The sequence below is a fragment of the Thunnus thynnus genome, chromosome 9 (genome assembly GCF_963924715.1).
Source record: "Thunnus thynnus chromosome 9, fThuThy2.1, whole genome shotgun sequence".
Classification (NCBI taxonomy): Eukaryota; Metazoa; Chordata; class Actinopteri; order Scombriformes; family Scombridae; genus Thunnus; species Thunnus thynnus.
In genome coordinates this window covers 13803465-13816237 of record NC_089525.1, presented here as the reverse complement: position 1 = coordinate 13816237, position 12773 = coordinate 13803465, and the positions used below count along the sequence as shown (strand labels likewise).

Here is a 12773-nt window from a genome sequence, read left to right as displayed (position 1 = left end):
CAGCAACTGCCGTGATAGTCTTATAATCAGTAAAGAAACAAGTTTCCTGGATTTAACTACGATACTATAAATGTACCTGAGTAGCCCACTGTTGCTCATATCCCATAGCGAATGAAAAAATTTAAATATAGTTACTGTGGGGAATGTAATTAAAGCACAATATCACGTATGATACATCTGTTCAGTGTTTCAGTGGTGATATCAACAGGTGAAATCCAACACTAAACCAAAAATCAAAGCATATGGTGCACTTATATTTGTTGGACCTGCCATTAACTTCTTATTTCAAGTATAAATCCCCCTTGAACCAGACCAGTAGGTGGACTTTGGGGAGCAGTGCTGTTTGTTGAATTTGAACAGAGCGACACCTCACCGCCTCTTAATCAATTCCCACATTTTATGGACAACTACTACAACTAGTGCACAACTTATCAGTCACCATAAATTCATTCAGAAACCAATTCCCATTTTTTGACTTTTCTCCTCCCAGTACAGTTCTTATTGACTCCCTGCGAATCCCCACTGACCTGCTCGTCCAGCTCGAGCTCTCGTAGAAGTTCACCCCCCTACTGCTGCTAGCCGAGGCTTGTTTTTATAGGAATGTGTGGTGTTTATTGTCTTTGTTTAGCCCTTTGTGACACGCGTGATTTTATTTCTTTGTTAATTGACTGACAGCAAGATAAACCCTCTGACTTGTATGCTCGCCCTGGAGGGAGTAAAGACAACGTGGTCCTGAGGGCAGGAGTGGCCTCTTGTTGTCAGGCACAGCGCCCGAACTTAAGTGCGTTGCTTCAGAAACTGTTTAGAGCAGGCCAATAGGGTTATGTGTATCATTCATGTGCAGCTGGGGGAGAGGGAGTTTTGACTGGCTATGTTTAGGTATTACAAATATCTCAGCCACTCACATTCCTGCTGTTGGGATCCTGTCTTCGCCCCCTCTGTTGCTATGGTTAACGCACCTGTGCATCAAAAGCAGTTTCTGGCAGACACAGCCATGTCAAATACATATGAGAACTCCCAGACTACTCTTCATTTTTTTGTCTCCTGTTCTCTCCCTGTATTTTTACTCTGTACCGCTCTTCTTTTCATGTTGCAATCCAATCAAAAGTCAGTTCACCGTCGCCATCTTTCCAACCTCGCTGACTTTCATCTCTCCCCCTGCACCTGTGAGGTGTTTTTCCCTGTTAAGTGGAGGTTTATTGTTGTGGCATGCCCAACACAATAAGCGGCTGTTTAGGTGCAGGAAATTGGGTTAACATGGTTGAGAATGTTCTCAGCTCAAGAAAGTATCTGATAACACGGCCAAAAATCCTGCCTTCATAGAACCTGAAGCTATTAATGCAGGCGGGTGTTTAATTGCATCAGACCTTTTACAGTTAAGCGTCACCTAAAGTTTATTGGTAAAGTACGTGTGGGTGCCCGTGCCAAGTTGTAAAGTCTACATGAGGCCCGTTTATGTCGACTCCCAAGTTTTCATCTTTGTGATGTGAGAGCTGCCTAGTTTGAAAACTGCTTTACATCATTTATGGACTGCTGGCAGGTCAGCCATTTTCATAATATACACATGTACAAGAATTTGGCTTAAGGAGAGCATAAATTCTTTTCTCGATTGAAAGAATGGAAAGGCCTTCATACAGTGGTAAATGTCATGCATTTTGGATGCCTTGTTGAATTAGTATACCAATGCTTACACTCTAGTTTTCTTGCTCTCCCGACCCTTTGCTTTGTTTAGCAGTCAGCTGAAGCCAAGACTTCCAGCTCAGAGCTCACTATGCATTATTAGCAGATTTCGAGTCCCGTTGTTGAATAAAAAGCACTTTCTGCTCAAAAATGCTGTTTAGAATCAAGACAGGAGATTATCAGACTCTCATTGAGACTGACTCTGTTAAGAATCTTTAGTCTAAACTGAGGAAAATCTTCGAGCTTTTTCCTCAGACATGGCCTGCCACCTCCATCATTACATCTGAACACATAAACACGCTCTCTGATGCCAAATGACTGAATTCCTCCCCAGATTTCACCCTTTTAGAAGTACTCACCCAGCTCCCCATATTTTCACAGAGGGGGGAAAAACACAAGTCTAGTTGAGTTGGGTAATTTACCTCTTTCTCTCTCTGAGCATCTGCCCACCCAGCCACTCTCGCTTTTTCTGCTCCCCTGCAGTAAAGCGATAGGCTTTACCATGCAGCTCCATACAGATGACAATAGCCCAGGTCAGGTTACACACAATCATTAGCACTGGCTCAGGACACACACGCATACACACACAGCGCAGCAGGATGGGAGATGGACCAGACCACCCCAGAGCCGTTGCTGATGGGGATTACTTGGGTATCCCAGAATGCACTGGGTTCCAGGGGGAGCATCTGTACTGTCATTTGACCTGCAGCTCCACTGACCCGTTACCTGGTCGACAGTCAGAAGTGCTACTCATTCATGCATTTGAATCAAACCTGCACACACTTTCCACATGTTCAACAGATTGCAGCTTTGTATGCATAACTCAAACTTTAGTAGTTGACAGTAAACTAGAGCATGAACAGAAAACTTAGATTATCACATCTGTTCTTTTCTAGCAAGGCTATGGCTTTCAGATGAAGTGAGCGGCCTGGGTGTTTCTCACAGGCAGCCAGCTCTTGTTGAGTTTACTTTTGTTGTTATTGACTTATAAATAATCCCCCACCAATCTGCTTTATGTGGGAATCAACAGCAAGCTTATGCGAAAACATTGCACAAACTGATTTGGAACAATTGAGACTCGTGATTCCATCATGCAAAAGACAACTTTTGTGGAAAATTGAGTAGCACTGATGAACCTCTGAGTGACCACTGGATCATCTTCATTGTGAGACTTGTACTTTAAACCTGTATAGTGTCATAGAGTGCAGTCAAAATCACGTAGAGCTGCATCAATCAGTCAGTTATTTTGATAACCGATTAATTGTGTGATTAACTGTCAGCTTCTCAAATGTGAGGATTTGATGCTTTTCTTTGTCATACATGATAGTAAACTGAGTATTTCCTGGTTTTGGATTGTTTGATCAGATTAAGTAAGTAGTTACTTACATTTTGTGGACAAAACAAATAATCAAGAAATCAAGAAAATACATCTTTGATTAAGCGATAATGAAAATAGTTAATTGCAGCCCAAAATCATGTATATTGTATCTACTATGTACCTGTGCTGTCATCCACTTTGACCTCTACTTGACCTTTTACTCTCCTATGTTGGCAGAATATACCACGATGGATGCCTTTTATCCTAGTCAGGCCATCAGGCTCTTCAGTGCTTTTATGTCCTAATTAGAGAGCAAAGCAGCAGTTGAATCTCTGGCTGCGCTGCTGCTCTGAAATGTCTGGTTGTTCAGGGGTGGCCTAGTTTTTTCCTGATTGAGTGCGATGGCTGGGAAACATAAACATGTGTCAATGAGGAGCACAATTGGGTCCAGCGGTCCTGAGTGTGCGAAGCTCTGCGGCCCTTTCTGCTCCTACCTTTCTCAGTCACCTTATCTGTCACTTTCTGGAGGCCTAAAAATAGGGCCTTGTGTGCTTTTCCTGCAGCTCTCCCCTTTGAGGGATCCAGTTTCACTCCGTCTGGCCTGGTGTTTATTTTCTGTTTATTCAATACAGATTTGCAATCACTGTCTCATTTTATAGTTTGATGTTTCTTCCTTTTTTTTCCCCCCTTCTTAACGCCAGTGACATCTATGATTAATTTTGTTTGCAACTTCACACTCATTGTCACCGTTCAAAGAGAGAGGGAGCAGGGGAGGAGGGAGCAGAGCAGAGCCCCTCTGTAAAACTGGCCCGCATGGAGGTTAATGATGCAACTTTTGCATGACGTTTCCAGATTGCAAAGTTCCAGTTTAATGTAAAGCTAAGTCAAGACAAAGAAAAGCAAACGTGCCACAGAGAGAGTAATTTAAACCATGTTTGTGTGAGCGGAGTCTGGCCCCGCTCTTAATTTTACTCAGGTATTGTTTTCAATAACAATGTAGTCATGGAAACCAGAGTCCCAAAAAAACCTTCACTTATTTATTTATTTTGTTTGTTTGGTTTTTATGTGTCTTCTAATCCTCTTACAGGCGAATCCAAGTTTTGTTTTTTTGTTTTTTAATCCAAACATTAGAGCTGAACTGTTTTTTTTGTAGGAGATGAGGTTGTATTGAGGCCATGTATTGTTTTCCACAGTAACACAACAGGTGTGCACGTACTAACTTGTGCTGCGTGTTTCCAGTATGAATACAAAACAGCTAGCTGCAGGCCAAATGAATGCTCTTCAGACCAAAGCGATGTCCAAATTCTGTGTTTTCAGACAACCTCAGCAACAACACCTGCCTCTAGATGTGATGTCAGCATTATGTGTTGCAGAAAAACTTTGTCTGAAGCTTGGAGCAAATCCTGAATATAACCTTTTATTACTCAGGTGGCTTCAGAGCAGTGTTTCCCTCCCCTCTAATAACCTAAAATCCACTGAGACCCTTTTCTGTCTTCTTTCACTCTGATCGCTGCAGGACACCTTCCTGGCCGAGATGCTGCAATCCAGTAAGGACCAGATTGCGTGTTATCACGAACACGACTCCCTGCTGGACCACAAGGAGGAGGAAGCCCTAAGCGAGGAGGATCGCAAGGCTGCCTGGGCCGAGTACGAAGCAGAGAAGAAGGTGAGCATAGAGAAAAACACACACACACACACACACACAAAGGCATATCCAAAAGATCCAAAATTAAAGGCAGGCACATACAGCACTCAGCTTAGAGTGACATCTAAGTGGCAAGGTGAGCTTAGTGAGACCAAGCTTTTGTTGGTCAGGATGTGTGAGCTAGTGTTGGATCCGTATAATCCTCTCATCACTCAGAGTAAGCAGATGACAAGGTCTCTTTCTACTCTTGCGATGGTTGCTTTACCCCTGCAGCAGGCCGGTGATCTGCTGTACAAACCACTGAGGCTGTCCAAGCAGTGTCAGTGCTGCTTACTGTGAGTTGTTGCATCCACAGAGGGTCAGGAACTCGTCTTCTGTCAGTGTTACACTTGACTTTTCCGTGTCTTCCCCTTCTCTGCTTTTCTCTTCTCTCTTTTTGTAGGACAAATCAATGGGCAATTAGCGGGGTTTATTTGAAGAAGTATATGGGGGGTTGATGTTGTAAGAGAGCAGGAGCAGGTCTCCTCTCCCCCCCTGTGTAATCCTAGATTCTAATTCACTCTAATGATTATTTTTCCAACACACTCTCCCCTCTCTGCCCTCTGTGCGCCTTAAGAGGCTTTTCCCTCAGAGCTTCTCTGCTTTTCAAGAGAACAGAGGGTTCATAGTCGCAGGGAAAACAGTGGCGCTGAGGTCAAATGTGAGGATTTCAGTCGCGTCCGCATCACTGCAATCTGTCATACCAAGATACAGGAGTAGCCGCTTTCATCTGCGACAGGCTGCTCAGTATCACGTTGTATATACTCCGAGCTTTGCAAGAGAAGCAACTGGAACGTAACCCTGCCTCTGCTAATGTCTTCACAACTTAAGGGTTGGCCAGTGGTGGCCAGGAAAAGCTATGTGTATGAATATCAGATTTGCAACTCAGGAAATGGGAAAAACTGTGAGAACATGATCAGGCGCCCAAAACTAAACTGAACCCGGGAGCCCTCGGTCTCACTGGGATGACTTCAGCGCGGTACAGAGCTTAGAGAGGCTCATGTCATAAATTTTAGTTTCAGACGTTGAGTTTTGGAAATGAAGTAAAGTCTCGATTTTGTCTGTCTGTCTGAAGATGTATGAAGTCTACTGAGTGTCTGAGGATGCTGTTCCAAGAGTGGCTGCTTGTTAATAGCAAACCCAAAAGTGTGTGTGTGTGCGTGTGTGCGTGTATGTATGTGCATTTGTGGTTTTGTACTGTTTAGGCTTGCACACCTGTCTCTGACCAGGTCCAAAGACCCCCACAGGCCCCCAATACACACACACGCACACACACCCACACACCCCTACATACCGGATGGCCAGATTACAGGGCACAGGAAAACCATCTGCAGCAGAGGCTCAATTACACACAAACATCAGCATCCTGCTGGCCTTTACTGGGACAAGACTGTTTACTTCAGGTCACTACTCTCACACACATGTTTAATACAAGAGGAGCAGGCTAATACCTGGCAACAACTAATATGTCGGAAGAGTTGAAAGCTTTCTTGTGAACTTTCTAAACATGAAGTGAACAGATGGACCATCACTGTGCGAAGAGGTTGATGGGGAAACATGAATTGTCGTCCGTGGTCGACCGCAGTGATGGCATACAATCTCTCCCATCATGCCCTTGGTGACTCTTAACACCCACCTAATTGATGTATACTAATCCTGCTCTTCTGTCGGATGCCGGGGGGCTTCGGCCTCCTCGCTCCATCCCTCCTGTCTCCCTCTTTCATCTCTCAGGGTCTGTCCATGAGGACCAACTACCAGACAGCGTACTCCCAGATGGACATGGGCACCTCCAGCTACTTCTCCTACAACATGGCGGCTTTGGCCTCCATGTCCAACCAGCAGCTGGAGGTAAGTAATGAGCTCCACATGCCCTTCTCTCCTGCCTCCCCCTCCTTCCCCCCACGGCATGGCGCCCCACATTCCTCAGACCCCACCGCTAATTGTGACAACAGTCTTGTAGCCGACGAGCCCTGCTCTGCCCTGCTCCTCCACCTAACAGTTTGTAATACTTCATGTCTGGAGCAGCAGCTATTTATACACGATGGCACATCTGACAAAGAGAGTGCAAATGTCCAAAGGCAGTTTTTGTTTTTCAATAAGGATGATAAATTGGTAAAAATACTGTACGCTGGTTTCAATTCTTGTAACCATGGCAAGTCATCTATGATTCATTATGTTGTTTTGAAGTTTCTTTGTAAGCAGACAAATTTTATAGAAACTTAAAATAGTGATCAACTAAGTCAGTAACTGATGCATCATCCTGTAGAGGAAATGATGTCATTAGATTGTGGAGAGGAAAATCATCAAAGCATGCTAAAGGATCCAAAGCTACTGTTTTGTCAATAGTTTACAAAGTGGTCATTGCTAATGTGTTGCCTACTTTCACCATCAGCACACAGAGGGACATTAGCATTCATTTGGAGTCATGTCTGTAGTGTCCTTATGAAAGTAAATCAAATATTTACTCTCCTTTTTTAGCTCTGTTTTGGTTTCCACCTCCTCCAGAGGAAAATATCAGGGTCCTTAGCTGCTAAATGCTCAACTTTCTTCACCAGCTAGATGCTAGCTTTATGTGTTTGCCATTTGTTGTTCGAGTTGATCAAATGCAGCTTTTTCGCTGGAATTTGCTGCCTGTGGAGCTTACGATACAGTAAATCTGTGGGCCGTAAAAACAAAACAAGGAGAGAAATCTCTGTAGAGCTGCAGAGCTGGTGATGATTCTTTGTAGGTTTGTTACTACCTTTTTACATTATTCATTTTGTTCAATATTAATCTCAAAAGTCTCTCAAATCTCTGGAGTAATGCCGGTCTAAAGATCATCCATGTACTACATAAGACAAGTAGTAATATTTTCAATTTAATGCCCACAGTCTCGACTATTAACTTTACTGCTTATGCTGAAAAGAATCTGAGCTCAGCTGCCTGTTGCCTCAAGTGTTTCTCTGTCTTCATTTGTGTGCAGGACCTTATAAACCAGGGCCGGCAGAAGGTCATTGAAGCAACAAATGCATTGAAGAATTTACCGCGGGAGTCACTTGAAGACATTATTGGCAGAGTGGTGAGTGTTCAGTGCAGATTATCTTGTTAGCTGTTTTTAGTAAAATAATATTTTATTAATGTGGAGAGTGTTTATATGTCACTGCTAGACTGGAACATGATAGACACAGAGGTGTTACAGTTGTGATGGTGGTTAAGATTTAACTGCATGAACTGTCCCCCCCACAGTGGAAGGAGAACCCTTCACTCACAGAGACCCAGGTCCAGTCTATGGCTCTGGGACGACAGGCCAGCGTGGAGCTGGAGCTCAAACGCAGAGAGGCTGTTTACAGGGACGTTCTCACCAGGCAGCAGACGGTAAGAACAAGGCACTGTAACTGATCACTAAAACAACATCAGCTGCTGGTTTTTTACCAGAAATCTACACTTTGCGTAATATGAAAACTAAATGATAGCAGATAGAACTAGGTCATACTGAAACATTTTTAAATAACATTGTTGATGGAGACATGTACACATGAGAAATGTTAAATAAATGATCAGTAACATGGATATGATGACCAAGCATTTAGTATTTGTCCATTTCACCAGAACAGTATCAGTTCAGAAACTAAATGTAATGTATCCTTTAAGACCAGGAAAAGACAACAGTTTAAATCACATTATAACATAAATCTGAGACACTGCTGCACTGTCTAGCATCAAATGTAGTGCTGTGTTCCTCACCAGGGCAGCCAGAGTGACACTGAGGCAGCAGTGTGAACAGATGAAAGAAACAATCATTACACAGAGCTGAAAGTCTGGATAAAACTGAAAAAAAAAAAAAAAACGTGAAATGTTTCTACATCAGACTGAGTGATTTTATGCCAAAGATGTGTTTTGAAACAATGTTTTCATTAAGTTTTTCCACCAGAAATATTGACAAGTTCATTTTTCAACTGCAAAATGTTCTGCCTAGTACATTTCATGGTCTCAATTAACTTTAAGGGAACCATATCAGAAATGTTTATTTATGTTATGGGTTGTGTAAAGATTATTGATATCTGACCTCATTGGATTTTTAAAACTCAAATATCAATATTAGCACGGACATTAAAGTCCTGTATCTATCAGGCTGTAATAGATGTTGTCTTATTTGGCCATTTTTATTTTGTTTATAGTTTTGTTTTTCTTGTCTGTCATGTTCAGATGTGCTTTGGATACATGTTGAGCTTGTAGTTATTTCACTGTAGAAGTCATGTTGTAGTTACTTTAACGGTCTCTCTCTTTGTTTCTACACAGCTGATGATGTACGTGCAGAAGCTGATCACCAACAGGAAGGTCCAGGAGCAGCAGCTGGCCATGGCTAACCAGGCCACCTACCTAAACCAGCTCGCCCTGCAGAATGGCATGATGGGAGGCGGCGGGCTCAGCCAGATCGACCTGCTGGGGCTTTATCAGCAGCTCCACGGCATGGGCTCCCATCAAACCATGGGCAAAAACCCTGGGCCCTCCAAGGGCTTGTAGGTCAGAAGGACCCTCCTTCAACCACCACTCAGCTAGCCAGCTCCCAGTGGCCCAGTCCAAGCAAGGCCCTGTTCTCTGACGGCTAAGAGCTCAAAGCAAACCGGTGCACCGAGCAGAGGGTGGAGTAGTTTTGAGACTAGGCCGCTGTCCACTGGGTCCTCAAGTGGCATGGACTCAGTCCTTTATTCTGTAGTTCACTGAGAGAAGGTGGAATAAAATGTATAAATGACTGTGTGAAAGGGTCTATTAGGATTCTCAACATAAATAAAAATGTATATACCGCCTTAATGTTATTCAAGTTCTATATCTTCATTTTTCATGTATTTAAGGATAAACAAGTTTTACCCTCAATGCTTTTAAGCATTGTATTGTTTTCCCCTTCAAAGAGGGTTTCCTTATTATTTAAACTCAGTTTTTTATACTGTTTTAAAAGCCTAACTAAACCTGAGTGGGACCATTGTCGTTGGTGACAGGACTCTATAATGTAAAGCTCTACATGGTATTAGCCTCGGTAGGTTCCTCCTCCAATATCTAGCAAAGCAGACATTTGTGGTTGCTGCAATGTCCTGCTCTTTTTGGGAGTTAGAATAAAAATTCATGAACAAAAACAGAAAAAAAATAATGAAAAAAGTATGGCCTTATATTCATTTCCTAAAAAAAATGCTCTGTAAAGTTCTGAGATTTGAGATTGTTAAATTTTTTCTATTATGCTTTTAAGTGTTGACATTAGTTGTCGCTGAACATGGTAATGGAATGCTTGTGTTGTTCAAAACTGCCTGCCGGTTCCTATGACCTTTTTTGTAACATCATTCTCATCGTCACGTGTTGTCTAGCATAGCACTGTGCGTCCTGTTCATTGTTTATGTTCCACTTGTGTTGATCCCAAGCCTGGGTGAATGAGTAGGTCTCACAAAGCACGATCCACTTCAGCCCGGTAACACAGGGCCCAAACCAATTCCCTTTACTTGTCTGTCGAAGTTTCAAATGTGTGTTTTTCAGGATGGATTTGATGGTGTGAGTAAAGAAGGGAAATCTTCTTATATCTGGCTGACTTGTGTCGTCTGCTTTGTGACACCTGGAGTCCCCCCAGAAAGGCCCCAGACTACCTGTATTCTACTTTGGCACATTCTCGCTTCTAAATGCTTAAACTGGTGTAGCGATTAATCATGAGGGATGTGAACATTTCTCATGAAGAGACACCTGTTGTCTCTAGTTGGCTCCTGTGTTTGCACAAGGTGTATTTCATAAATGTAGACGAACTTTTTTGCCCTCCTAAGAATGTTCTTATGTTAGCAAATACACCAACATGATTTGCCATCAGATTTGATCTGCGTTTATCTTGATAAGTATTTACTATAACATTTAATAAAGTGACCAAAAGGTTGAGCAACTCCTGTCTTTGAGTCATTTGTTTTTAAGAAGTGTGTAACAATTTAGTTATTTTGCACTGTCTGAATTTATAAAAGTGAATGTTGGTAGATTTGTTTATTATATGTTTATTGTTTTTAGTCTTCAACAGATTTTATTATACACCTGCATGATAATGTAATTAGAGCCTCATACCTTTATTGATAAAGTTCCCCTTCCACTCAAAAATGTGCTTCTTGTCCCTTCAGTTGAAGGTTTGAGCTTCACTGCAGAATGATGTGTGCAGAGTTCGACACCTGAAGGCTGTTTTCATCTGCTTAAGAGGGAAAGTTTCTCTCTGCTCACCCTAAATCAAGTTTAAAGCGTTTACATACGTGCATAATTTGTGCGACATCACGACTAGTTTGGGCCAGTTTTCAACTTATACAAGAGCAGTGTGGAAACTTGAGGCCTCTAGTGCACATACAGTGCATTCAGACCCCTTCACTTTATCACATTTTTTATGTTCAGCCTTATGCTAAAATCATTTCATTCATTTTTTCCCCCTCATTGACACTTAATACCCCATAATGACAAAGTGAAACCAGGATTTTGGAATTTTGGTAATTTATTAAAAAGGAAAAACTGAAATATCTCACTGACATAAGCGTTCAGACCCTTTACTTAGTATTTAGTTGAAGCACCTTTGGCAACTATTACAGCCTCAAGTCTTCTTGTGTATGACGCGACAAACTTTATACACCTGGATTTGGGGATTTTCTGCCATTTTTCTCTGTAGATCCTCTCAAGCTCTGTCAGGTAGGATGGGGACTGTCGGTGGACAACTATTTTCAGGTCTCTCCAGAGATGTTTGATTGGGTTCAAGTCAGAGCTCTGGTTGGCTCTTGGTTGGGTGCGTACAGTCATTGTCCTGTTGGAGGGTGAACCTTCATCCAGTCTGAGGTCCTGAGTGCTCTGGGCCAAGTTTTCATTAAGGATATCTCTGTACTTTGTGCCGTTCAGTTTTCCTTCAACCCTGACCAGTCCCCCAGTCCCTGCTACTGCAAAACACCCCCAGAGCATGATGCTGCCACGACCATGCTTCACCGTTGGGATGGTATTGGGCAGGTGATGAGTGGTGCCTGGTTTCCTCCAGACATGACACTTAGAATTGAGGCCAACCAGAGAGACCTTTAGGTGCTTTTTTGCAAACTCCCAGCAGGCGAGGCGTCCGTCTGGCCACTCTGCCATAAAGCCCAGATCGCTGGAATTTTTCAGTGATGGTTGTCCTTCTGGAAGTTTCTCCCATCTCCACACAGGATCTCTGGAGCTCAGCCAGAGTGACCATCAGGTTCCTGCTCACCTCTCTTACCAAGGCCCTTCTCCCCTGATTGCTCAGTTTGGCAGCCAGCTTTAGGAAGAGTCCTAGTTGTTCCAAACTTCTTCCATTTAAGAATTATGGAGGCCACTGTGCTCTTGGGAACCTTCAATGCAGCAGAATTTTTTTGTAACCTTCCACAGATCTGTGCTTCAACACAATCCTGTTTCTGAGCTCTGCAGGCAGTTCCCTCGACCTCCTGGCTTGGTTTTTGCTCTTATATGCATTGTCAGCAGTGAGACCTTATATAGACAGGTGCATTCCTTCCCAAATCTTGCCTAATCAATTGAATATAGCACAGATGGACTCCAATCAAGGTGTAGAAACATCTCAAAGATGATCAAGAGAAATGGAAGGCATCTGAGCTTAATTTCAGGTGTCGTAGCAAAGGGTCTGAATACTTATGTCAGTGTGATATTTCAGTTTTTCCTTTTTAATAAATTAGCAAAAATTTCTAAAATTCTGGTTTTTGAGTGTAGATTGATGAGGGGAAAAATTAATTTAAAAGATTTTAGCATAAGGCTGCAACATAACAAAATGTGAAAACAGTGAAGGAGTCTGAATACTTTGTGAATGCAGTGTAACACTGAGAATGGACTTTTCAGTGAAATAGGAGACATCTTATGTCCAGCAGATCAACTTTTAAAAGGACACATATTTGCATATTCATAGATGGAATTTTTAATAAGAGAGAAGGAGAAAATGTCATTTTAAGGATTTTAACAAGATAATTGTGGAAAAACCATATTACACACAAATTATTATTCAACATAGAGTATTTTTATCTTAAAACATATGTGGAGAGGATCTTTAAGAGTTCAAAAAATCTTAAATTATGTATTGGCCCATGTTCATTTTTTGAT

The 12773-nt window shown here is 42.3% G+C and overlaps 1 protein-coding gene across 3 annotated transcripts in view; it reads left to right on the top strand.

The window, feature by feature from the left end:
* The window catches only part of atrx (ATRX chromatin remodeler), a 30844-nt gene extending 20269 nt beyond the window's left edge, over positions 1–10575 (top strand). For all 3 annotated transcript variants that reach the window (XM_067598996.1, XM_067598997.1, XM_067598995.1), the window contains exons 30-34: positions 4515–4664; positions 6414–6530; positions 7645–7740; positions 7908–8036; positions 8961–10575. In XM_067598996.1, the coding sequence (XP_067455097.1) occupies positions 4515–4664; positions 6414–6530; positions 7645–7740; positions 7908–8036; positions 8961–9185 (717 nt within the window). In that variant the 3' untranslated portion in view covers positions 9186–10575. The remainder of the gene's footprint in view (positions 1–4514; positions 4665–6413; positions 6531–7644; positions 7741–7907; positions 8037–8960) is intronic.
* Positions 10576–12773: the final 2198 nt, after the last annotated feature.